The 25,913-nt window shown below is 44.2% G+C and overlaps 1 protein-coding gene across 22 annotated transcripts in view; it reads right to left on the minus strand.

Annotated features, from left to right (window-relative positions):
- The window catches only part of LOC144168811 (coiled-coil domain-containing protein CG32809), a 119,106-nt gene that overhangs the window by 47,810 nt on the left and 45,383 nt on the right, over nucleotides 1-25,913 (minus strand). For 6 of the 22 annotated variants that reach the window (XM_077697789.1, XM_077697792.1, XM_077697801.1 and 3 more), the window contains 5 exons: nucleotides 7,840-7,887; nucleotides 5,706-5,780; nucleotides 4,787-4,840; nucleotides 2,695-2,748; nucleotides 2,103-2,135 (listed from right to left, as the gene is read on the minus strand). In XM_077697789.1, the coding sequence (XP_077553915.1) occupies nucleotides 2,103-2,135; nucleotides 2,695-2,748; nucleotides 4,787-4,840; nucleotides 5,706-5,780; nucleotides 7,840-7,887 (264 nt within the window). The remainder of the gene's footprint in view (nucleotides 1-2,102; nucleotides 2,136-2,694; nucleotides 2,749-4,786; nucleotides 4,841-5,705; nucleotides 5,781-7,839; nucleotides 7,888-25,913) is intronic. The other 16 variants (XM_077697783.1, XM_077697785.1, XM_077697784.1 and 13 more) reach the window with 16 other exon arrangements.

Consider the following 25,913-nt stretch of genomic DNA (forward strand, 5'->3'; position numbering starts at 1 on the left):
AACAGGTAAGTAAATAGTAGCGCCTTTTTCGCAAAGAACTCGATATTTTATGGCAATTCGCGCTACTTTGCTTATCTCGAAAATCTGCTTGTCTCGAAATATTTCCCGGTTTTTACTACTTCGAGTTAATGAGGTATTACTGTATAAGTATAAATAAGTATGTCTAAGTATATATGTTCCTTGTCACGTATATAATTTACCATCAACAGTCGCACAGTAACCAACTTATGAACATTAATTCTATAAACCTAGCTTATTCTCTTTGTAATCCCTTCGACGTCTGTGACAAGCTTAACATGCAATGACAGGTTGCAGGCATTAACAAGGTTGCTGCTTGCTTCATGACCATTATTGAAGGATTTTTATGTCTGGGAATAGAATATAGAAAGAACCTACCTCTTTTCTTAAATAATAGACAACACTTGGTGCACTATACCAGTGTTTCTATGCTCAAAACAGATCAAAACTGATATGGCTCACTTATATGCAGATATGTCCCATCCAGATTCCTTACGCCACAATCAAACAGCCATGGAGATTTTAAATGTGTAGGAATTGCCTCACTTATTTAGGTATTCACAACAGTTTTTGGTACGTAACATGAATGTACAGCTCATCTGAAATAGTTTACAAGGTCTGCCATTTCATTCTTATGAAGTCACAAGACAGCTAACTGGCACGATCATTTCAGCAAAAATGTTAACTGGGCATATAATAATGTACGTCACCAGTCCTACTGACCTTGAAGTACTGAAACGACACCCCCACCTCAAATGTTTTCTAGTGACCTTCTTGCAGAATTAGGTGTATCGTTTATGGAAACACCCAAATAGTACCCACACCTAAAAATTCCGCTAGCTTCGGTACCTTTTAAAGATTTTAAAGGCCCGTTTGCAAATATAGCTCATCGCCCCACTGGAGAAACTATCCATGGCCCATCCGCACACACACAACATCTGATTCAATTACAAGTAAGGCAAGATACTTGTCAGGTATTATTGGTAACACAAGGGCAAAGACCAGCAGCAAAACCTTTGGGAATCCCAAGGTCACGCATGAAAAAGAAGCTGGTGTCTTCGTAGTTTCAGTCAGTGAGTGACTTCTGAACTCTGCTAACTCTGAACTTTGTTAAAGTGACATTACAACTATGCTGTTAAATTGTTTCAAGTGTACAAACAATCTATGTTGGGGAATTGTCTGTCTCTATGTGTTTTGCCTGGTAACCAGTGTTTAGCAGCTCAAATTATTCAGTATTATTTAATATTCACTATTTTGGGGAACTTTACTTGGAAAAAGAAGCTAAATAACTAAGGATAGAAAAATAGGTAACAGGATAGAGAAACAGGATAAATAAACAGATAAGGATAGATAAACAGTAATAGACAAATGAAAGGCAATCACAAATATATTAACCAGACTGCACAACCAGCAGAGTTTCTTTTCATGCAAGAAAAAATGCTGCGTAGCTTGACACCAGTAACAAATGTAGAAAACATAAATCGTCAAATAGACCAATAGCGGGCCATTATTGGACCTCCATGAACAATATATTTTTAATTTTGCATGTACGGGTTCATATTCCTGTGCTCGCATTTCATTGTTTGTGACTGTACAGCAAGCTCAATAATTACAGTCTTAAGTTTACATAGCAGCACAGGAAAATACCAATTCAGGGACAAGTATTACCAGAAAATTTTTCTATGGCAGAAATCACAGCGACTTAAGTTCTTATTATGTAACTGCAGGGGCAATGTAACAGCACGGAGCCTAACAGTGCAGACCCACTGTACTACTTTTATATTACCCCTCCGACTGTTGGTGTTCAGAAAAATACATGGGCTTTGAATACGTCATGCTGCAGAGACAAAGCCCTTTCAAATGCCAGAACAGACATCATTGAAAGAAATACCTGCAACATTTACCAACTGTATCAGCAGCTATTTACCTGCTTCTGGTTATTCTGCCTAATCCTGAATCTGACAAAAAAAACATGCGATTATTCTCAAACGAAGAAATGTTGCGGCTCATGATAGCAGAGGCTTGCATAAGTAAAAAGTCGCAAACAAGACATCCGGAAAACAAATCAATGCATAGCTTAGTACCTGGTATAGCAGATGTCACTCCAGAGTAATCATCTACGGGGAAAAAGAAAGGCAGAAGCACAAACTTAGCATAACAATGCCCAATAAGCCTGAAAAAAGCACCTGGTCTTTATTTTGCTGCTGTGTGTAGCAAATTGCTTGTCAGCACAGTGACAAAACCATAAAAGTTGCCTACAAGTGAATTTACAAAGTCAAATAGAATGACACACGTGTGTTATGTTGGTGCTGTAGTGAAAAAAAGAACTATTTGTTATGAGTGCCTTTTTTAGCAAACATATTGGGTTTGGTGCCTTGCAGAAACAGAAAGCAGCTGGATGGCACAACCCTGTCTTTTGTATTCAGAGCACCATACAATGAACTGTATAAGTGCGAATTGAAAACAGAAATTACACCTATATTTGTTTAAAATCTATCACTGATGTAAACTGCTCGATGTGCTTGGATTTTGTCTGATGCATTTGCAATAATACAGGTGTGCCTGATGGTTTGAATTAAAAAAAGAGCAGAAGGAATGTTAAAGAAGCTAGCTCCCATTTTGTGGGCGCCTAGTCGTGTGCTTTGTAAGTTACTGTACAAACATAGTCAGATTTACCTGATATAGAGTGCGACCTTAGGCCCTTGATTGCAGGCTTCACCGGTTTCTCTGCTGCGAGAAAAACGACGAGTTACTTAACCTGTGCATCTCTGCAGCAGAACTGAGAGACTTGATTATGTGATCTGCGCATTCAGTTGCCATCATGCAAACACAGACAGCAAACAAGGGAAAATTTCAGGCATCAAGCAAAACATGTCAAACTCGAAAAATAATAAAGTGTTGGAATGTGCACATTTTTAGGATTCTGTTTTTCTATTTTGGAGAATGCATGTGGCCATCCATTACCATTCTAAACAAAAGGCATGGATGTTTGTGCAACACCATATGGTGGACACAAGGGCGAATTCTTATTGTGGGACCAAATTTACTGTAGGGCGCAGCAGAAAGCCCAAGATGGGGAAAGATGTACATAAAATCTCAAAGTGTATGGCATCACTTCTTGGTTTTCCCATGACAAATATTCTAGTGAATCAACTTAGCTTTCTTGGACTTTGGGAATTGACCTAGAAGTGCAAGTTTCTTGGGTAAAATGTCAGGCAAATCAACAGATGCTCGAAAACATTTTTTCAGAAGTGCAAAGCCTCCTGTTTGACCTTGACACATAACCATTCAATTGATTACACATTTATTAATCAAGAGTTCTGCAATGCAAATAGCACTTGTAATTCAAATCATTCATACGTTTGAGCTAATTTTAACTTTAAGCCTTCTCACCATCAGTTTCAGCAGTTTGCTTACCAGAGGCAATAAAGTTACGAAATCATAATACCAATAATTGGAAAAGTTAGACCTTTGATTCTAAAGTAGAATTGCTTATAGGAATCGCATCCTACAGCTCATCTGGGCCTCATCTATGCCAATTTTTTACTAGAAATTTTTTCTGCGCCATCAATACCGGCTGTTTTTGTCCTTTTTTTAAAGAACCCCCCACCAACAATAGATGAAAACAAATGTTCACTGACAGATTACTGAATTTTTTGCATTCTTTAGTGGACCAAATTTAAATAAGTAAGGTTTGTGGACAATTACAGAAATCAATCTGTACTGAACACCACTGAAAATTAAAGAATGATAATCTGTAGAAAGAAGAATGAAATTATGTCATTAATTAACTAATTCTAGGCGTTTTTGCTTGGTCGAATTTTACCACATTTTTATGCCAATGACAACTAAACTACTACTCAACACACGATATTGAAGGGCTCGAATATTTGAACTAAAACTAAGCAAGGAACGTGTGTGAAATCACAACCACCACTGGTTTTTCTTTACATGCTAACCACAGGTCCTGTTTCATATGTCGTGAAGTCTAATCCTCAGACATCAAAGAATTACTCTGCACAGAGGTCCTTAAATCTTTGCTCGATTACAAGCACAAGCCTCGCTCCACACAAGCAAGCTCACCTCAATAGAAGGAAGCAGGAGCTACTCGATGAGTAATCAAAGCATAACATTTCTCAACACCTCAGAGATGCAACATACAGGCTATATGCAAAAACAAGTATGGTTAAGCTCACAAAAATTCCTTTAACTAAACTGCGACGTAAAAATGTACCGTACTTTTTACCACATGTAATATTACAACAATATTATAAGAATACAAAAACAGCTAAAGCTTGTGTAGGGCCCACACCTGTACAGATGGCAACTAAGGTGTACACAGCCTGTGCCAAACTACCCGTTCAAACATTTCTAGACAATGTGTATCAGGGAGAAATAAAATGTCCTTAGTAAATTCATTTAGTTGTTTCGTGAAGAACCTTTATTCTAGTACAATTAAATACTTTGTCCAGAAAAGAACCAGAAACTGAAATTAATCCCGCAATTAACATAAACTGCAATACCATGGTCTTTAAAAATATTGTGAAGGCTGTGGTGCACCCACATTTGGTTCTTATTTAGGTTGAGTGGTGAGTGAATTTTATGGCAGACACATGCACTCTTCTTTAGGAAGAGCAGAGTTTAGTGAAAAAGTTCCTGTCATGCTTGTGAGTAATGGTAAATCAAGGCAGGTCCTTTAGTTGGACCTGCAGAGTTTTACATGTGAAGCAATAATTATGTTTGGCACACAAGTCAAAATATTCCAAACCTGATGCATAGTGGCTACACCCCTCAGCTGCTTCACCAAAGGTAAATAGTTGCCCTTTAATAAAAATCACACAAATGTTTATGTTGAGTGAGTAAAGACTAAGTAATGCAACATAACAGTGACACGCTAGCACTTTAGGCAACTGTACTACAACCAACATATCACTGCATATGCTGCCATGTAGCTTGTTAACGCAAAATTTTAAATGTTCCCTCTTATCAACAAAACGTTTAAACTGCAGCCAAATCTTAGATAAGCTATTTAATTACAAAAATATCTGCATCTTTTCAACTTTTGGCCAAGAGTTCATATTTCAAAACCCTGATGCAAAAAAACGGAGTGCTCAAGCTTAGTTTTACCAATTAGTAAGCGCACTAGAGGCATATAGGTGAAAGCTTATCACCTAAGAGGATAAAGTACTTATTGCACTTTTGGGAACTAAGCTGAAATGAGCGCTCATTTCAATTCATTCCAAAGAAATAACAGCCTTCAAAAAGGTCTGATAGTTTTGGGTCGAAGTCATGTGCCATGTCAGCGAACCAGCTTTGTGTTTCTTGCACACTGGACTGCACATATATCCACAAGATGTTATCAACGTTCAGTGTATTCTTGTTTCTTGTCATTGACAGCAGTATATATACCAAAGGTAAACACAGGCTCGGAAGAATAAAAAGCAGAACACAGGCGCAGGCTGATGCGGCGAAGATGCGCTATATGAAGACGCTAGGAAAGAGGACCTGCCATCAGCACAGCAGGGTGACCACAAGAAGGAATTGCTCAGGAGGGGATTCCAAAGGCAAAGAGCTATGGGGCTCGGGCAGCTGAAGTGAGACGCATCGCCCTGTACGTCCTTCCGCGCCGTTTGTAATGCCAGTAAAAGGTGGGAAGAGGGAGAGCGAAGAGGGCAGAGAGGAATCACCTGCTGGCTGCGGTGAGTGCTGCTTTTGTTTGTGGCAATCCAGGGTCTCGTCTGAGAACGACACTGACTTCTCCTCTAGAAAGAGAGAGTGCAGGAGGCAAAGGGGGGAAGAAGACAGTACGGTGAGCTTCCCTTCGGGTCGCTTGCTCTACCTGGCCTGAGACGCGCACACGTGGGAGATCTGAGTTTGCGCTAACAGTAGCTGTATACCTCTACCCAGAGTTAGAAGGAAAAGAAATTGTTTTTTCGCACGTAGACGCACTTGCTGTTCACAGCCTAAAATAGGGGGCAACCGGTCCATTTCCTTTACTTAGCGATACTCCCAAAGTGCACACTTCTACTGATAGTCACATTTCTAGGGATTTAGGAAGACGCTTTGCAATGGCGAAGTGTGCCACAGGAGTGGAAACAGCACCAACCTTCGTTTGCTTGCCTGGCCACAATTACGGTTGGGAAGCTATGTATACATTATACCACGGCACGATTGCAGCTTCAAATTTCCGACACGTATTTTCAAAGGTAGCAGTGCTACAATTTTTTTACTCAACGTCCCAGCAAGCAGACACCAGAAATTGTCATTTCATGTACAAGAAAGGCCTCTTGACCAAAACTCAAGGCGGCTATCATAATTTTTAGGTGCAATTTCCAACATCATAATCATCGTAATAAAGTTGACAAAAAGACATAGGTTACCCCAATTGTACTCCAATCACTCCTGCCTTGTTCAGCCAAAGTCCATTTATTGCCCCTTATTTTTTTAAATATATCCAGGTACTGAAATGCATACTAAACTTAATTAATCAAAATAATTCACTTCAGCTCTACGTACAGCAGGCAGACGATTTCAGGCATTACATAAACCTTGTAGCCTTGCATTGGGCATCCAGTCCCTTTCTTCAAGGTTCTGCAGGCCTTTCAACACAACATAAAATATCGCATTTCTGTGCATGACATTTTGCAAAATGCTTAAGAGCACCTATCAGGCTAATAGAAGCTACCAATATGACCAACAAGTGCCTCCAACACTGTGGAACAATAAACTAGCCACAGATACTTCTAAAACCCATTGCTGCTAAGTAACTTCATAGTGAGCAAGGTTGCTGTTTTTAAAGCGCGAAAAGTTGCAAGCATGGTGCAAAATGTGAGAAAACCATATAAATATAATTTTCATCTCATTGCGATACTTCACAAAAATGACCTGACGCTACATTTCTGGTAAGAGTCATACAAAATTGATTTTATTGGGCCCAGAAAATGCTAGGGAGCAAAACGTTTAAAAGCAAGATAGACCTCTAAAACATTTTTATTGCCATGGTGGTACTATACCAAGTTAAGTGCAAATGGGGCCTTGCAGCATTTACAAAAATGTAAAATCACTAGATCTGCAGACTGACGTAACTGTGTTGGGAACACAGTACCCAATTCTTCAACAAGCAGGCCGTGTGTCATTGTTCCCATAGCTGTAATAGCTATATTTTCGGAAATTTCTGGGTGTGTTTTAAAGAAAGCGGTAGCACGTCAGACGGTACAGGTGATCTTATGTGGGAAATCGACTTTTATGCATGCAGTAAAATTTTCGCAGATATATTAACACCTAATTTTTAAGACTGAAGGCACGTCGGCCACCCTAAAATTTAGGTTTCACGCATTTGCACCAAAGCTCCAAACGTAATGGTAATGCTTGCTACAGGATCTGCCTAGAAGAGTGCGGTACAGGACAAAAAATACACTATCTTATGCTCATTACGGTGGCTAACTTTTCACCTAAGCATGTTTGGGCACTATTGGAAAAGACAAGATGCTCGCTTCAAGCCAAGACATGCGGGTCATCTGTCATGCGACCTGTTCACATGTAGAAGTGGAGGGAGATAGAGAGGCGCAAGTGAATTGCGCTGCGTCGTGTCAGGGGTTAGAAATGCTTACTCTACCATCAGCGCAGGTCGTGTAAGCCAATGAGAAAAGAATTATTTCCGGGGGGAAAAAGAACAGTAGTCTTGCGGACAACAAATGCAAAAAGTTTGTCAAGGGACAAAAAACCATTCATGTCATGCATTTCAAAAATTCCAAAAAGGCTTGCATGGACAAGGGGGGCAAAAAAGGCCTCACAAAGGCGGCTGCTTTTGCAAGCCTGTACCTTTGAAGGGGTGCTTCTGCACATCGTATTCTGGCAGCCGAACGTCATCTGAAAAAGCGAACACAACCGGGAACCTTTTTGTTTTCTGTTTCACCGATTATTGCGCTTTGCGACTTGCAAACACGGAAACGGCTGTTTGCTACCAGAACTAGTTCTCTCAAACCCTCTCAAAATTGAATTTCTGGTTATACTAGAATGCTGCTTTAGCCCATCGCACGTCAACAAAAACACTGAGTCACTCAATACGCCAGTTAAAGGGATGTTGATGCTTGTTTCTGGCATGAATGTGTTAAGTGAGCACGCAATCTTTGATGACTGCTTTGTACTAGTCACAAGTACGACTAACCTTAAACAAATGTACCAACTACTTCTTCTACACAAGTTTCTCCTTTTTCATAAAACAGATAATGACACAGACACTCAACCAGCCTTTTTCATATTAAAACAAAAATTATTGTGAATGCTCATAAGATCACCTAGCCACAGCGGGGGGGGGGCACATGACTGAAAAAACCGATGGAAATGCCACACCACTGCTTGCAAAGCTAATATGAGCTATAAATTACTGTAGTCCTTTATGGGCTGCAGGGATCAGCACTGCTGCAAATGCAAATACATACAGTCGGGTATTCCTACCATCAAAAGGATATCCCCACCATCATACACGTCTGCATTCAGTGGGAATGACGACAGAGGAAAAAACTGCGGCACAAAAACTATCGGCAAATGAGTACACTAGTTTACAAGGGCAAATAAAGTATTTCATGTCCAGTTCATGGGAAAATTCATATATATCCACTTCAGTTTGCTTGCCAGTTGTACAAGCAGAATTTTTAGCACGTGCACACTTATAAAAAAAGAAAGTTCACAAAATACATGTAATTTCACAACCTACACAACACCAATTCCATTTCCCCTGAAGCATATTTGACTTCCAACCAATACTTGCTTGAAGGCTGTCATTTGGTGCCCTAAAAGACGAGATAAATTAATCATGCCTGGGTGTTTTCGGTGCAGATAACAGCCCTTGTGCTAATTCGTGGCACTGAAGGCCCATCAAAAATCATTTCCTGAAAAATATGCGCTACTGATGCAGAAACGGCTATTTCGGAATAATCCGCCACATCTTAGCACACAAAGGAGAGCACGTAACGATTGATCCCTAATCCCCATTAGGCCTGCACAGTTGTTTTTAGTACTATCGCCACTCTGTTTGCCAGGAGCCATCAAGTTGACTGAATCTGTATTTTATTAAATCATGCATTCCTGGCATTAGCACCGTAGATACAGCATTTTTGACATTCAGAGTTAAAGTACACAGGCAAAAACTTTTGTTCCTCAAGAAAGCTCATAACATATAATGTCCAGAGGAATAGCTTACCAAGACTCCTTGAAGGGGCAAAGCATAAAATACCCATTTCCAAATATAAGTGTTTGATGTATGAAGGTGTTTTGAACCCCTAACTGCCACTGACTCTGCCCATACGTAGGTATAAAATTGCTAAAAATATTCTTGCAAGTCATACATCATCCAATGTCTGGTATCATATTTTAAGCATCGGGTTTTTTTACATTATAGATAGCTAACTAGCAATCAAGAGTTCATAGTAATGTCAAGCTATGCACTGACATTGCCTCTAACATCTTGAACAATATATTTGTGACAGTGATATTGATCAATGCAATTTCCTTTCATGTGTAGGGCAGTCCAACACTTCATAATAACCTACCTGTTATAAATTGCAATAATTCTAGCACATGAAATCATATGCTGAAGCTATCAATCTGGATACATTTTTAAAAACTCTGAAAGAAGTCTAAAATATTAGCAAATTTATTGCATGGATACTTCGTAACAAACTTTATTTCGAATGTGGTTGGCTTACGAATCGAAACACGACTCTAGAGATGTAACAACCTAGCGAAAAGCCACAAAGCTTTTTTGCCATGTATAATAACTCAAGCTGATTAACAATGAACGCTGAAGCAAGTAGATGCAGTACATATGGCAGATACATATTGGGTGGAGATGCATCGACAAGAACATGTTGGCAGCACACGCACCAAATTGAGAAAATTAGTAACGATGACACTACCAGTAATATGTAGCCCATGAATGCACCAACATCACGTATACCTGGACAAGTTCAGACATGTGAACAGATGTCAGTGAGCGATCTCTAGATAACAGCCTTTGTGCAACGGCCATAAAACTTTCAAGACTCCCTAATTGTGGAAGTAATCTTTATGCCAAATATTACAATAGTTCAAAGTTCTTTCCCTTGAACTCCGCACAGTGACCCCTTCTTCTGAATCTGTCCTGAAAGGGCCATCCTCATTGCAAACCATTGACTTCTTTCAGGAGCTGGTCAGAGGCACACAAGGAATAGGCAGGATTGAATCCCGGACCAGAACGAATTTTTCTTGCGTGAGGACATCACTATGAACTGTTGGCAATAGTATGTGCCTAGAGCATCAAGAGATCAATTTTGTCAGTAAAGTTTGTGGGAACGCGACCTTAGCGCGTTCCCTTTGGTTCGGCTTCGCCACACCACTTGCTCCTCGCGGGAACCTGCTCGGCATGACGTCGACGAGGGGGATCTACCTCCTCGCCGTAGGAGTGTCTTTAAGCCGGCGAGCGCGCGCGGGATGCGAGCTGCGGGGGGAGAGTTTGAGTTCGGGAAGCGAGGCGAGAGGACGCGCCTAGCGACCTCCTTCCTTCGAGGATCGGGCAAAAAGGAGGGCGACAATGGCTGCCATCGGCGTCCCAGCGAGGCAAACGCGAGCGCGCTGAGGCGCCCCCGGAGATGACTGTTGTCGCGGTGAATCGAACCTCTCGATTCCCTTAAATTGCCCGGGTGAGGAACTAGATCCTCGCCGTCAACCAGCTAGCCTGCATGCTCTTTGGATGTTTATTATTCGGTAATCAATGTCAATGAGCGAAAACACTTGTCGCTTCCTTTGTTCCGGTGAGCCACGGCCCGCCGCGGCTGGCGCGGCACAGCGCGCAGCCGCGGGGTGGGAGATAGCTTGCTAGCGGGGCGAAACGAGAAGACAAAGACTGATAAGTATCCCTCGTCGCCGGTTTTGCTATTGCAGGGAAAAGTAAACCAATCTACTTTAACCCCTCAATAACCCCACATCTGGCGCATCAACGTGGGGCTGGCTCTCGGAACATGGAACATGTCTTTGTTCGGTGTGAGAAAAGTTCTTTGTCCGAACCTGACAAGTGCTACTGCTAGCGTGAATCAGATCGCTAGCGGAGGCAGGCGTACTTTCTTGAGAGCGGAGTGAACGTTGCTACATTGTGCTAGAACATGTGATCGCCGAGTTTTCTCAGTGCGCCGTTTAGGCGGGACGTTTCTGCCGCGGCAAATTGAGGCACTGAAATTCTGAAGTCCAGCACCCATGACGCGCTAGGGCATAAGGCCCGCGCTGTAATTGCAAGGCCGAAGTGAGCGAGCACGGAAGCTGAGTTGTTTGGCCCGATTTTCTTTTCTCTGCTGTCTCTTTTATCGACTCCAGGAGTCGGGCTCTGGGAGCCGTGTGGCCAGGGGCCGCGGGTGCCGTAAGGGCTGTCTGGTATTGCGGCTCGGCACCGGGCGTTCCGATATCGCAAGACGCGATGGGCGCCGCCGCTCATTAAGCTGTTTGTATTGCAGCGAGCGGGTAGGGCCGACGACAAAGCCGATGTCTCCTTCACGGCTGTGCGAATGGGGCAGTAGAGCAAGCCTCTGAGTTGTCGTTCGTTGTCAAAGATGCGTGTTGCCCGAAGGCTTTTCGGAGCCGGCACCGCGTGGGAGAGGGCACGACCGAGGAGGACGTGGCTCGGTAGCAGACGGACAGGAAACGGCCCCTCTTCTCCACTGAATGGCGGGGTGCGTGTCGTCGGAATGCTAGTTTTGAGTGGTTCTGCGCGTAGCGGGGAAACAAATCTCCTTCGCCTCAAGAGAGTTTTTTGTGCGCTGTCGGAAACCGTCTTTTGGCAGCCGCAATTGTTTAGCGTCGTGCCACGCGGCCGATGCTGAGGAATAGCATTTCTTCCTTGCCTGAGTTCAGGGCTTGCGGGAATGCTTGATGTGATACGCAATGCGAGTTGAGTCACCCAGGCTTGCTTGATACGCGATGTCTTTGCTGCCACCTGCTGCTCCGGGTCTACGAGCGTTCGAGAGCTGGGGAGCATTCCCGGCTGTCCTGGCGTGGCGGCTACTCGGAGGCGGCCTGGCAGCGGCTCCGTGGGAGCTCCCTGCGGCTGCTGTTTACCTCCATGAGGGAGGGCGTGTTGGTGCGGGCGGCGCCGTCATGTGCTTCATGACTTGGCGTCACTTCGGTGCTGGGCCATACTTTGCGGTCGGGAGGCTCCTGGGCCTGCTGATACGTCCTCGGCGTCTCCTGGCTGAGAGCAGCGGCTGTACGGCGGTCATCTGTCAGCGCAGTCGCTACACTTGCTCAAGTTGGCTTCAGCCCTACGCTTCGAAACCCTGGCCTGCTGTCTTCGGCCAGGGCCGGACGGGACCTGCTGATCACTACCACCGACTGAGAAGGGCGCCAGTGCGAGTGACAATTGCTCGATCTGGCCTACGCTGCGCTACGTCGAACCCTGGGCTGAGAACTCTGGAGTCCGGGGTGAATTCGTGTTGGCCTGAGTTGTGCTGCGCTACGTCGAACCTATGGCTGAGAACTCTGCGGCCCCCGTTGCATTGGGCCAGCTGATGCCTTCTCAGCGGGTCTTGACGAAAGCAGCCCTGGGCACAGCTGTCTACGACGAAACTGCATCTGTGCTTGGCATGCCTATTCGGGCCAACGTGTGCACCGTCACCTCAGAGGTGTTACCTGCGACAACTGAGCGTTAGATTGTGCATGGGCGTAAGATTGTGCATGCGGCTGACGATGCCTGTTCGACGACGGCGAGTGCAAGGACAGGTACTGCGCGGGGCGCTTCATGCTTTGTTTAATGTGATAACCACTGCGTTTACATGTCCCCGTGTACTATCCTTTCCACCGTACGGAAACGTTTAAGGTTGGAGGGATGTGGGAACGCGACCTTAGCTCGTTCCCTTTGGTTCGGCTTCGCCACACCGCTTGCTCCTCGCGGGAACCTGCTCGGCAAGACGTCGACGAAGGGGATCTACCTCCTCGCCGTAGGAGTGTCTTCAAGCCGGCGAGCGCGCGCGGGATGCGAGCTGCGAGGGGAGAGTTGGAGCTCGGGAAGCGAGGCGAGAGGACGTGCCTAGCGAAATCCTTCCTTCGAGGATCGGGCAAAAAGGAGGGCGACAATGGCTGCCATCGGCGTCCCAGCGAGGCAAACGCGAGCGCGCTGAGGCGCCCCCGGAGATGACTGTTGTCGCGGTGAGTCGAACCTCTCGATTCCCTTAAAGTGCCCGGGCGAGGAACTAGATCCTCGCCGTCAACCAGCTAGCCTGCATGCTCTTTGGATGTTTATTATTCGGTAATAAATGTCAATGAGCGAAAACACTTGTCGCTTCCTTTGTTCCGGTGAGCCACGGCCCGCCGCGGCAGGCGCGGCACAGCGCGCAGCCGCGGGGTGGGAGATAGCTTGCTAACTGGGCGAAACGAGAAGACGAAGACGGATTAGTCTCTCTCGTCGCCGGTTTTGCTATTGCAGGGAAAAGTAAACCAATCTACGTAACCCCTCTATAACCCCACAAGTTTTATTCTTTCAGAATGACTGTACAGCTCCTTGGCATGGTGTAGAGAACCAGTCCATATAGGTTAATGAACAAGGCCATGGAAGCTACGGATGTATAGACAGTGGAATATCAGTTATGGATGCCCATGCAGGGCAATATGACGTACCAACTTACAGACTGCGAGATTCAAGATATGGATTTATGGATAGTAAATTATAGGTTCTATACACACTTGAAAAAGTGCGTCTGACTCATGGAGAGGGCACATTCATTACAGATGCATAGACAGAAATATGTAGGCTACACGGCCAGATCCATTACAGATGTCTATACGTGGACAAGCCAGGCCTAGTAGGCTACTGACACACAGACAGGGGCATGACATTATGTATGCATTGACACAGTGGGCTGGTTGTGGATGAATGGATAGCAACATGTGAATTACACTTCCATGAACAGGGACATGCAATCAGTATGTGGCACGTGAAATGGGGCATCTGAGTTATGTAAAAAGAAGGGGTACATGCCGGTGATCAATGTGTAGACTCGAACATGTTAACTATGAATGCAGCTTGCGAGTTACACATGCATAAACAAGGCTGAGTAAATTATAGGCGTGGGGATGTGGACGTCTAGGTTCCAGCTGTTTGACAAGGCAGTTGTCCATTACAGACGTACAAGGAAAAGCTTCTCATTTTCCGGTGTATGCAAACAGACATTTTGGTTAAACATGCACGGACAGGAATGTGCACTGCACACACATGCAAGAATGAATGTCAGCAGTTAAATGCAGTTCCATGTTCCATGTCTGAATATGTCTTAGCTGAATATGTCTGATATGAATATGTCTTAGCTGGGATATCTTGATTGCAAACACACAGACCAGAATGTTAATCACATATCCATAGCCCAGAACCTGTAGGCTTCAGACATGGATAGGCACATGTCAGTTACGAATTCACAAACGCAGACATGCAGGGCCTAATTCCCATACAGGATATGGGCACAAAAATGGCTATGTAGATGTGGACACAGGGACAGTGTTATGTAAATGACAGACACATACACAGAGACATATATTCTAGACACATACACTGGTCCATGTTCACACTAGACTTACATACAGGTGCACGAGACTGTTTAAGTAACCAGATGCACAGAGCTGGACACGTCTGCTACAAGTGCACGGATGAGCGCATGTTGTTATGAATGATCAAAAAGTTATGAAACCATGAATCAGGTGTGCAAATTATGTATGCAGAACTTGAACAGGAGCATATCTGTCCTCCACACAGCACAGACACCGGAATGCTGGTTTATGGTACACAGACAGGGTGATGCCAGTTACAAATGCATGGCTGTGAACACGTAAGCTACTTAGACACAGGCGGGTGTATGGACTATGTGTTCATGGGAAGGGCTATGCGGATTATGGATGTACCCAAACAACACTAGGGTACCGTCCAATAAAAGGACCATGCCAGTCAGAGGCACATAGACAGGAGCATGTGCTTTATATTCAGACAGGGGTATCCACTACGAATACAGATTGCATTACGACTGTACGGCCACAAAGACGTGCAAAGTAGAGATGCACAAAGATATCTGAGTTACAGACGTATGACAAAGTGTATTTCCATTTCAAATGCACGGTTAGGGACATATAGTCAATGGACACTCAGGCAGGGGGGTGTTGGTCCATCGTGGCAGGAAGGCATGACAAAAAATGTAAGCTACGTACAAGTACACGAAAATAAGGTTCTTGACGCACAAACACGCACATTTCTCTAAAACTCACAGGGAGGGTCATGCCCATTACAAATGCAAAGATCAAAAGGGCAATTTTGCAGTCATCCACTATTGTGCATAAACGCACAGGTAATTCCAAACGGTCTTCCTTTGAGGATCTCCTCCAGAGTGTCTGTTAACCTCATATGTGTAGATGGCGTTGCTGCCACTTACAATTTATATTCGTGGAAATCTTTACGAAATAAACTCAGCTGCATGAGTGCGTGTAACATGTTTTGAAAAAATTACTCAGCCATCGTTCGTGTCACATTTGTTCCCATGCCTCGCTTATCTTATCCCTTTATTTCCACAACATGCAAGTGCATTTTTTGCTAGGTGCAACTCTGCAAGATTTCATCCTATTTCATTCCCCACCTGCTGCACCAAGAAAGGACGTACAGAAATGCTGCCTTAGTGAGGGAGTGTGCAACAACTAGTGTTGTGAAACACAAGCTTTCCCTAGTTCAATTTCATTCTGTGGATCAGAAACTCCTTCAGTTCCCAGCAAACCACTAACATCTCTGCGACGTCCCAAAAAGATCCGAACGTCTATGTCCCAGCAGTATCTCTATTAAACATCCGTACAACGTGCAATATTTTAATGAAAATTTTTGGATGTTGACATAACGTTGTTGGTACCTTAATGTCGGACGTTCTTTCAACTTTGCTAAAGACGTACTCTCGATGTTGCTGCTGCTTCATTTGGGGACGGTATTTAGACATATTTTGCTGACGTTGTTCAGATGTTTCTGGTATGTCCGTTTTTTACTTCGAACATATCCATCGCGGTTAAATTATTTTAGCTACATCTGCTACACTTTATTTTCAAACTTTCCGCAGCCGTACTGTACTGAAGTTACCGAGGGGTTTTGAATGTGTTTTGTAAGGGTTTTGTACCGAGGGGTTTTGTGCAAGTATTGTAATCCACCACAATTGCTTTTAACCTTTGACCTTCAAAACATTTGCCAAATACCGAACCTCACGGAGAGAGGCAGGGACTTAGTGCAGAATTCGTTTAGAAGCGACGTTGCCAACGAGCCTTGTAAGGTTTTTTTCGATGGGTGGAAGGGGGGTGGGGGGAGGGGCGGGGGTCATTGCCGTCAAATATGAACAAAATAAGATAGGATGATGAACGAAGACTCAATTAGCACAACTTTACTTGCTACTTGATTTAACCTTGATGTTACATACCGACTAGAGCTTCATGCATTCAAAGTGTGAGCAAAGCAGATTTCGGGGCTGCCTTGATACTGAGCTTACCGTCAAACGTCACTTGTAGGTAAAACGGCAAGGCACTCTGCGTTTTTTTTGCCTTAAAAAAAAGTCGATGGCACCCTCATTGCAAAAAAAAAAACTAAAGAAATCCGTGAGACTTCGCTAAGATTCGAACCATAGACTTTCAAAACAACACAAGCACCTAAGCTCCAATCCACTCGACCACGCCAGGAAACAATGCGTGTACCCAAGAATTTGGTACCTAAACAGAGGCTGCCAACGAATATTGTCGGGTGATTCGTTTTGGTCGTATTTGACAAATTTCGGCAGTGCTAACGCTTGTTTCTTCCGCACCGATCTTGGAGGCGAGGTCAATTATGCTAATACTGCAAGTGATGTAACCAAAGCTCCCTTATTTAAGCCAAGAAAAGCTATCGCGCTTCATCGTTCCCCCTATGCAGGCTACGGTAGCCGCGAATGAAATTGAATGCACCGCTAGATTTCTGGCGTTGATAAACTTTGTTCGTTACGCACCGATCTCGCAGACAAGCCCTCCATGCTAACACTACAAGCGATGTAGCGAGAGCTCCCGTATTTAACTGGCAAAAAGCTGTCTCAATCCCCCGATCTCCCCGATTAAAGCCAAGCTAGCCACGGAGGATTGCGCAGTTTCGACCAGAAATAGCTTGTAAGTTACCTGAAGGCACCAAATTACCGCACATTAAAAAAAATGGTTGTTTTCTGCGAACGTAATGACCCCAAACCAGGAGATGAACATGGAATCCGGACGATGTCGCGTGCTTTCGGATGCTTTCTGGCGCTGCGTCGACGCTGATATCTGGCGAGCAGCATAGACATCGGCGTAGCTACATAGGAGCAGTCGGAGAGTGAACTTGCCAGCTCGGACCTAAGTAAGCAGTTTAAACTCGCTGAAAGGGCGAAGACGGCAGGCCGCACCAACGGAGTGCTGGACTGAGGACCCCGCCCACTTATAAGCTGGATCTACCTGTTCGTTCAAAGTTTTCTTCCCCTCCTCCTCCTCCCGCGTCAGCTCACGGCGCCGTGCATTTTGCTGACGCCGTCAACGCGGGGCGATGTCGACGCGCGAAAGCGCAGAAAATACTCTGCAAGTGGTTGCAGCCTCAGAACAAACCGTAAAATTACGGCGCCCACAACCACACGGCAGCTGCATTTCCACCGCATACCCTAAAATTGCCTTAAATGCCGTAATCTAGATTGTAGGTACAATTACTATTTTCTTTAAAAAATACTCACGCCCAAGCTTTTCTTGTACATAAATGGCAACTAATATCTTTATTTACCAATAACTTGGCCATGTATTTCGCAACGCGTTTTTATCAAGGTGGGTGTCTTTCAGGAACTAGTTTTTTCCTCATACGAACACAGACAGGAAGTCGCTGCGCGCAAATTCCGATCGTCCGACAGTGTATTAACTGCACTCCGTATCGATACGCGTGCTACAGGCCGGTGACGGCACGGGCGTGCACGCCTTCAACTTTCGTTATTTCGGTGACTTGACTACTATGGATTTATCTACCGGACGAAGAAATACTGCCAAGTAGTGGAGGTAAGCGAGTACTAGTGAACCTTGTTTTCTTGTCGTATGTATTTAACGTAGCAGAGTTGCTCTCGAACTTCGGTACGCGTAAGCGGTTAGCCCTAACGATTTGAGGGACTCGCTTTGTGCGTTGCGGAGATTTGTCGGTACACCTTTGTACCTGGCTGCTGCGTTTGTAAACAGAATCAGTTCTCGCGCAGTTTCTAGCCCTGCGTTTGGTGAAGTGTTTGTGTTCTGTCCTGTTTTGCTAGGCGAACGTTTTGATATGAAATGAAATAAGGGAAGCCGGAGAGTGCGAATATAAGTGCGTGTGCGAATGCGTTACACGCACATCGTGTACTTTTAGTGTGATGTAGGTTTTTGTTTCGTTTCTGCAGATGCCGTTTTATTCGTCATAATAGTTTTCGGTTAAAAAACGTGCACAATACATTGAATGATTGCCGTTCGTGTAGCATTAAAATAAAATATTAATCCAGGGAATTCCGAGAGATTAAATTAAATATTAAAATGCAATCTGGATGCTGTTTTCGCGTTTCCATTGAGTGTTCAATGTTTTCGAACGCTCAGTTTGGCCGTGAAATGTCGGAATGAACAACGTGTATGCAACCCGAATCTATTTGTAACGTCAGAACTACACGCATGTCGTAACTGGTACAGTAGTATGAGCAGCGCTGGTTGTGCTTCGTACTCTTACTGCAGCATCGCAAACGTAAATTAACCTTTCAGAACCTAGTAAAAATATTCAAAAATGGCTGTTAAATTTTTGTCAATTATGGAATTTTCAGCTTAATGAATTTAGTGTGTAACACACCTTGGTGATCAGAGTTACACAGCATTTGAGATTTCGCAGGTTTAAGGCACAGTATGATTCTGGTGTCTGGCCTGTCGTTTGCTAATACCTTAGATGTTGCAGGCTGCTGTCTGGTGCAACTTAGACTATGTGTGAATGTGATTGTGCTGTAAACATTTCTTGCACTACTTTGATGCTTCCCGCTGTACAACGCATTTCAACTAAAAATGTACGCCTAGCAGGACAGGCGAACAGGACAACATGACGAGTGTTTCAGTGATGTGGTTTTTGAAGGTTTAGTTATGCATATATACCAACTAGCCCACCTCGCCATTCTGCTGCACGAAGTATACGTCCATGGCAGTGACTTGTCCGGTTTTGTTCATGTTTCCTTTTGCCACATTTTGTGGACATGGCTTCATCCGTGTATATATTGTCACTTCAATCCACCAAGCGGTTTGGATAGACACAGAAAAATATTTTGCAAGTTCAGATGGGACCTGTAGCTGGGCTAAAATGTCCTCAAAATCCCCATTCACGAAATGTAGTTCTTATATTTAATGGTACCTCACATTAGCTGTTATAGTGTTAAGGTTGCCTTAGTAGTGCCAATGCTGGCATTAAAGTATATCCACTCCACTTTCTTCCTGTCCCTTAATGTTACACCCATCCTCTAGCGTTCCATTGCCTGCTAAGTCGTCCTTAATTTATGTTAGACCCTTTTAGTTAGCCTGGAAGTTTCTGCCCCGTAGGCGAGTACCGGTAGCATGCAGCTGTCATGCACTCTCTTTTTCAGGGACAATGTAAGCGGCCATTCCGTATTATACGAATACGAGTCTTAAAAATCTGTATTACAACACAGATTTTCCTGTACCCATGCCTAGATTGATGAACTGGCTTGCAAGCGAGGTGCTACTGCAACAGTCTGCACAATGCGCCTGCTCCAGCTCTGTTGACGGTCAACTTGGCGCAGGACTTCTCCTGGTTTGGAAAACAGGGAACACGCTTTTTTCCACCTGCGAGTGGCATCCTGTATTGTGTGTAACTAGATATCTTCGTGTTGTTACAGACATCAAATTCTTTCACCAGACAATGTATACGGCCCAGATTTTTATTTTCAGTCCATCCTGCGCAAATGTCAGCTTTGTCGACAACCTGCGGCTTCTTAGTTTTCATTGCTAGAAGCGGTATTATATTTCTTTTAGCCTTTGGAACATTAAATTTTTACTCACTTTGCGAGCAATCTGGTCTGCTGAAACTATTTTGGCAGTTTCTGGCGCACCACAACGAAGAACGCAAACTGTTCAAGACTCCCTACCATAACTGATGATGGAGGCATGCACCATTGAACCACTATTGTATCATTTCCGTGCTTCCGTGCGTTTTTATTTTGTGTGATTGTTCTTTGAGCGTATCACTTGGTGTGAATCACGTAGTCAAGTAAATCTGGCTTCTTGTAACTAATAATCAATCATTTCCGTGTTCCCGGTTTTTTTGTTTGTTCCCAAATCATTTCACTTTGTGTGAAATATTGAAATAGTGTAACGTTTTGTTTTCCTAACCTTCTGGTTGAATAAGTTGTTTTAAAGTTTTTTGTTGTTTTATTGTTGTCCTGCCATTTCGCTAAGTGTGAATCATTTCATCACGTAAATTTCTACTGCTCTTGTAACCGCCGTACAGTCATTTCTTTATACACACCTTTTCTATAGATCATAACCATTTCCCTAGATGTTGGTTTGTTTAAAGTAGCTTAAATTTGTATGGCACTCACAACCACCACTCAACAACACCACTTCTGTGTTTCCTAGGTGCTTTTGTTTTATTGTTCCACAAACTTTTCACTAGATGTGAACTATTTAGTTCCGTAAATTTGCTGTGTTTTTATAACCACCATTCAATAATTTCTTTGTTTTCACACTTTTCTTGCGTTGTTTTTCACCCAATTATTTTAATGTGCGATATTTCAAGTTGGATAGCTATCTTGTTCTTGTACCCTGGGTTTACATGTTTGCTTTTTTCCCTATTTTTTGTCAACCTTTTTGTGTGTGACTTGTTTATTGTCATGAATATCTGTTCTATTCTTGTAATTGTACAATGTGTACCCTGTGGTCCAGGGCAGATAGGAATGAAAATTAAAGTGGTTGTGTTGCGAAAGCATGTTATATAATTTGGAAGTCAATATAAACTGTTTTACCCGAACTCTTTTGTGTTTTATGTGTGCTTTGAAAGCGTTCTTACTACCCAGCTGCAGGTACTTACAGATAGGATGGGAGACTGTCATTTTAATTAGATTAATTTTTGAATTGTTTCTGTGATAGTTTATTTGCAGAAGGTCTGTACAGCCGTGCTGTATGGTACAATTCGATGACGCACGCCACTATGGTTGCCTTAGTGTCCAGGGCGCTTGTGCTGATCAGGACTGGTTTGCTGTTACTTACTGCCTCTTGTTTTCGATGCGACATTTCTTGTTTAGAGCTGTGCTTCGTGTGCTTCTGCGAGAGTGTGTGGTCAGCTTGGCACTTCACATACGAGACTTGATGCAGTATGCAGCACTTCAAAAGTGGAAACACATTAATCTAGTAACCAGGTGACAAGTAACAGCAAACAGTGCTGAATAGCTAGTAAGACATGTATTTGAGTTATAAATGCCCACAACACGCAGGCAACCTTGGAAAGGGGGCTGGCCAAACTTCGAAATAATGTATAAAGAATGTAAATTTTAGACATACAGGTTCATCTCAACAATATCATACTAACGTACACAAGTCATGAATATAAAAAACTAATGCTTGTGCCAAAGACAGAAAACCAATGTAGAACAGACATCTATGTACGTCTTGCATGCGTACCACGACAACATCCATAAGACGTACCACTAAAGTAACATCCCGTAAACAGCGTATAAAAGTACCAGGAGACGTCTACTGGACGTTATCCTTCGCGTTATTTGGATGGGTTTTTTGCGGTTGTAGCAACGTTGAGTATATGTAACTCCGACCCCAACGGTACGTCTCCTGGACATCTGCAATGTCGATTGCTGACGTCTCCGGGATATCTGCACGACGTAACGTGGTTTGCTGGGTTCCATTCACTATCTAAGAACAAGCAAACTGGACAGACTAACATTCTCGGATTGGCTTGAACTTTCAGTTGCATTCTTTCCCATTTTTAACTAAAAGACAGCTCTTGGAAGCTTCATCACGAAACCATAATAAATATTGAATTACATTCAGTAGACAAATTTTCCCCCTTAAATCTTCTAAGGAACCCTCCAGAACATGGGTAGAGAAGAAGGTACCATGCCTTGGAAGATGCAGCATTCACAGTACTGCAGCCACCATCACAGACCCAGATGGAACTGCCTCGCTGTACAGTGGTGACTATACGTGTGGTCCACTCAGCATGGCTCTAACTTGTCTTGCAAAAGAAGCTGATCAATTTGTCGTTGAATAGGAAAATTTCACAACCAAAGGTAGCAGACGAGCTTGCACGAACCTTGGCAGTGCAGTAGGTTGTTGCTTCTCAGCTAGTACAGCCCATTGTAGCCATCCAGTTTCCCATGGGAGACCCACACGTGTTTGTCCAAAATGGCCTGTGTGCTCTTTTCAAGCGTCAGGTGGTTCGCTCTTTCCCAAGGGGGACTTAAACCATTTAGGAACAAGAAAATTGCATCGTGATGTTTTCATGACCAGTAGTGGTACATATTACAGTGTTCTGTTGAAGTGTACCTCAAAACATCTGTAGCAAGTGGCTGCAAGTCCTCTGAGTTCTTGGCCAAGCACGTGTATGGATGCACACTGGTGAGCTTAAACAAACCTTCAGCATTTACTTCCAATATAATACCCACACCTTATAACGTCACCATACAACACATGCTGCTGAAATTGGTCAGGTAGAACGACAGCACCCAGTGTTGCATTGCCAGGCATTGCAGCCAGCGCTTTCTTTTTTCTTTATCTTCTTGAAGCATCCTTTGTCAATGTGTGCTACCTTTCGGTAGCACCAGTATCTTCCTACAGGATGCAACCAATTCATGAGTCTGTGCTACTCATCACGGTGGTGGCATAACTTTGCTTGCACTGCTGCAGTGTACGAATGGAAAATTTAGTCCATGCCTTGTTCACCCAAGCCTATCCTCCGTGGATACTTGGCTGATGTTGCTTAGCATTTCCCACACAATGTACAATGTTCGATGTCTCTGCTGTAGGCACATACAGCCAGTTGCACCCAAGAAATCAGTTCGACCTGGTCACTCACGTCGCCGCTAGCCAGCTGGCCCTCCCATTGCTCAGGGATTGGGTTGAGAAGGGGCAGTAGAGTTGGGATTAGGTGGGACTTCCACACCATGCGGTCTACGGTGCCTGGGGATGGCAAGTGTTTCCATTTGAGAGTGTACTGGTTAGGATAAATAGCGTGAAGGCGTGTGCCTTGGGGAAAGGTGTTGGTCTGCAGCCCCGATGAAATGCAGTGCAGTCTTGAGAAGGTTCAGATGGGGTGGGGAGAAATGGTGGCGTTGTCGGCGTAAACGGGCTAGGATGTCAGCACAGAGTAGGAGTATGGGTGGAGAATAACGCCGGTCGTCTGCTTCTGAGGGTGCCTGGTGTATGAGGTTACGGGCAGAGGCATGGGGAATCTTATGGGACAGCTGTGTGACCCAGTGCTTAGAAGATATTGGGAGTTGGCGTCGATCTTTGAGGCAGAATGCGAAAGCCAATGGCCGAGATTCGTCCAGCTTAGTAGTGGCGGCAAGCGGTCTGGGAGTCTGCCAGGATTGTCACGTACTATAGATCGGTGTGGGCGGCGAAAGAAGTTACAATTTCTTCTGCTGTTGTGATGTTGGTAGGAGTGGTAGCTGAGTTGACAAGGCGCCCTAAGGGTTCAACAATAGCAGATGTGTGGGTGGCATGAGAGTAGTATGGGTCGGCGTCCACGTATCGAGTGTCGTCCCGAGATCTGTACTTGACGTAAAGGCGGGAAGCTCACACCTCGAGGTGGCCTTGGTTATATATTGGGTGCATATGATGAAGTATAGGGCAGACTGATGTGAGAGCTGGATGCTATTGTGATGTGTTGAAGAGCATGTTCCGGTGGGGGGAGCAGATAGCTGAGACGACTTAATATCGAGCGACCGGTGGTTCGTAGGAGGAGGCGTTCTTTTTGGCTGGTAAAGTGCACGTCGATGAGCTCCTTAAGGGAGTTGTGAACCTCAAGTTGTTGGAAACAGATTGGTGATGTGGTGATAGGTAGCCCAAGTGCTATTTTGTAACTTTTCAGGGTATTTAATTTATTGCTTTAAACCGGAGGTTTAAGTGTGAGATACGGCGTACTTTATGGTATGCGACTAATTGGGAGAGCCTGTACAAGATGTATAGTGCCGCATTCCTTAAGGCCATGATGGAGGTGAGTGATTGGTCGAATGAGGTCGAATAGTTGCATGACGATGGTTTGCAGTCGGGTGAGACTTGCGTGACCAGCCCTTTTTTGTTGAATTTGAAGTCCAAGTACACGAAGAACAGTCACTTTGAAATATATTTATCCTGTGAGGTGAGTGAGGGCTCAGGCGGTGAAGATGGTCGTCTACCAGGAGAGCGGGTACAGAGAATTGAGAGCAACACGAGTTTTATCATGAATAAGAGTCTGTGTCCTGCAGGGCACAGACAAAATGGTCCAGCAAGAGTCCGAGAAAGGTTTCTGCAACATGCAGCGCCAGGATATTCGATGAATGCGCAGCAAGTGTCATGCCGTGTCTAAAGATTTACAGAAGCCTTCGTCATGTGAAAGGGTTTACATCCGCCAGGCAGGGCAGTATGTTAACATCCAAATCCGCGAGTAAGGCATGTTCCTCAACAAAAGCACAGCCAGCAATTTGGTGTCGCATGTGTATCAGTTCAATTCCACTCTGAGCGACCATTCTACGTAATGGTGCACCAAAGCATGAGCGGGAGTTCTTGGAGCCTTTTCTCGTAAAGAAGCGAAAAAATATGCCAGTAAGCCGTCAATATTTTTAATTGGCAAATATATTGCTTTTTTTGTGCGGAGCATGGCCCACTTTTTAGTGGGCTGAGGGAACTCTGACGTTCTTTCGGAGAAAGGGGAAAGGAGTGTCCCATCTGCACCTGTGCTGCTTCAAGTGGAACTCTAGTAAAATCAGGAAGTAAGTTTCTCAAAAAAAAATAACTGAAAAGTACAGTGGCTGTCTTGTTTTTGTGTATTCTGTTTCTCCCCTGTGTGCCGCACCACTCCCACTGGTTTGTTTCCCCCTAACACTATGAACCAACAGGCCCAGCTTTCAAGCCTGTTTCCTCAGCAAGGAGTATCCGAAGGGCTACTGTTTAATAAGTATGTGCCCCCTTGCGGCAGAGTCAGAATTGGGGTGCCAAAGTTGTCGTCAGCCCCTAGTTTATTTACGCTGGAATGGAATAAGTGATGGTCTTGCCTTGAAGTAGATGCCGATCGATACTGCTTGTAGAAGAGATTCTGAAGCAGGTGGACGATTTCGTCTTACGAGACAACACCAGACTACTCAAATGTTCTTTTATGTGCACGGCCTACACAATGTGAGCACAGCCATGTGCTTTCATGCCCCCTCTTCGATAGCACTGGCTTCCAAGTAGAAGTTCAGGTGTTCCGACCAGACACCCTGCCTCTACTTAAAAACTCCAAAGTTATCCTATACGACACAATGGTGTTGACATTCGAATGTACCTACACGCACGTGTAAAGTCGTTGCCTAATCGCGAGAGGTAAATGGTCGGCTTTTAATACAGCATCATGAACAGCAAACCACATACAATGACTGCCAACACATGATGGGGGATGCGAGCATCTGTATGCAGCACATGAACGTAACCAAGAGAACATAGCGAGCAGAGCCACAGCCTCACGGGCAGGAGAAAGCAAAACTAGCCACGGCCATCATGATTGGTCATGACAAGGATATAAACACTAGATAATGATGTGCGCAGCTGAAATTAGACCCTGAACATTCTTCCCCATTCCATTTCTATAAAATAGCACCCAATTAGGTCAGCACATTTTTTAAATGCCTTCC

This window comes from Haemaphysalis longicornis, unplaced genomic scaffold, assembly GCF_048455015.1.
Source record: "Haemaphysalis longicornis isolate Haplotype H1 unplaced genomic scaffold, Haemaphysalis longicornis Haplotype H1 scaffold_2, whole genome shotgun sequence".
Taxonomy (NCBI): Eukaryota; Metazoa; Arthropoda; class Arachnida; order Ixodida; family Ixodidae; genus Haemaphysalis; species Haemaphysalis longicornis.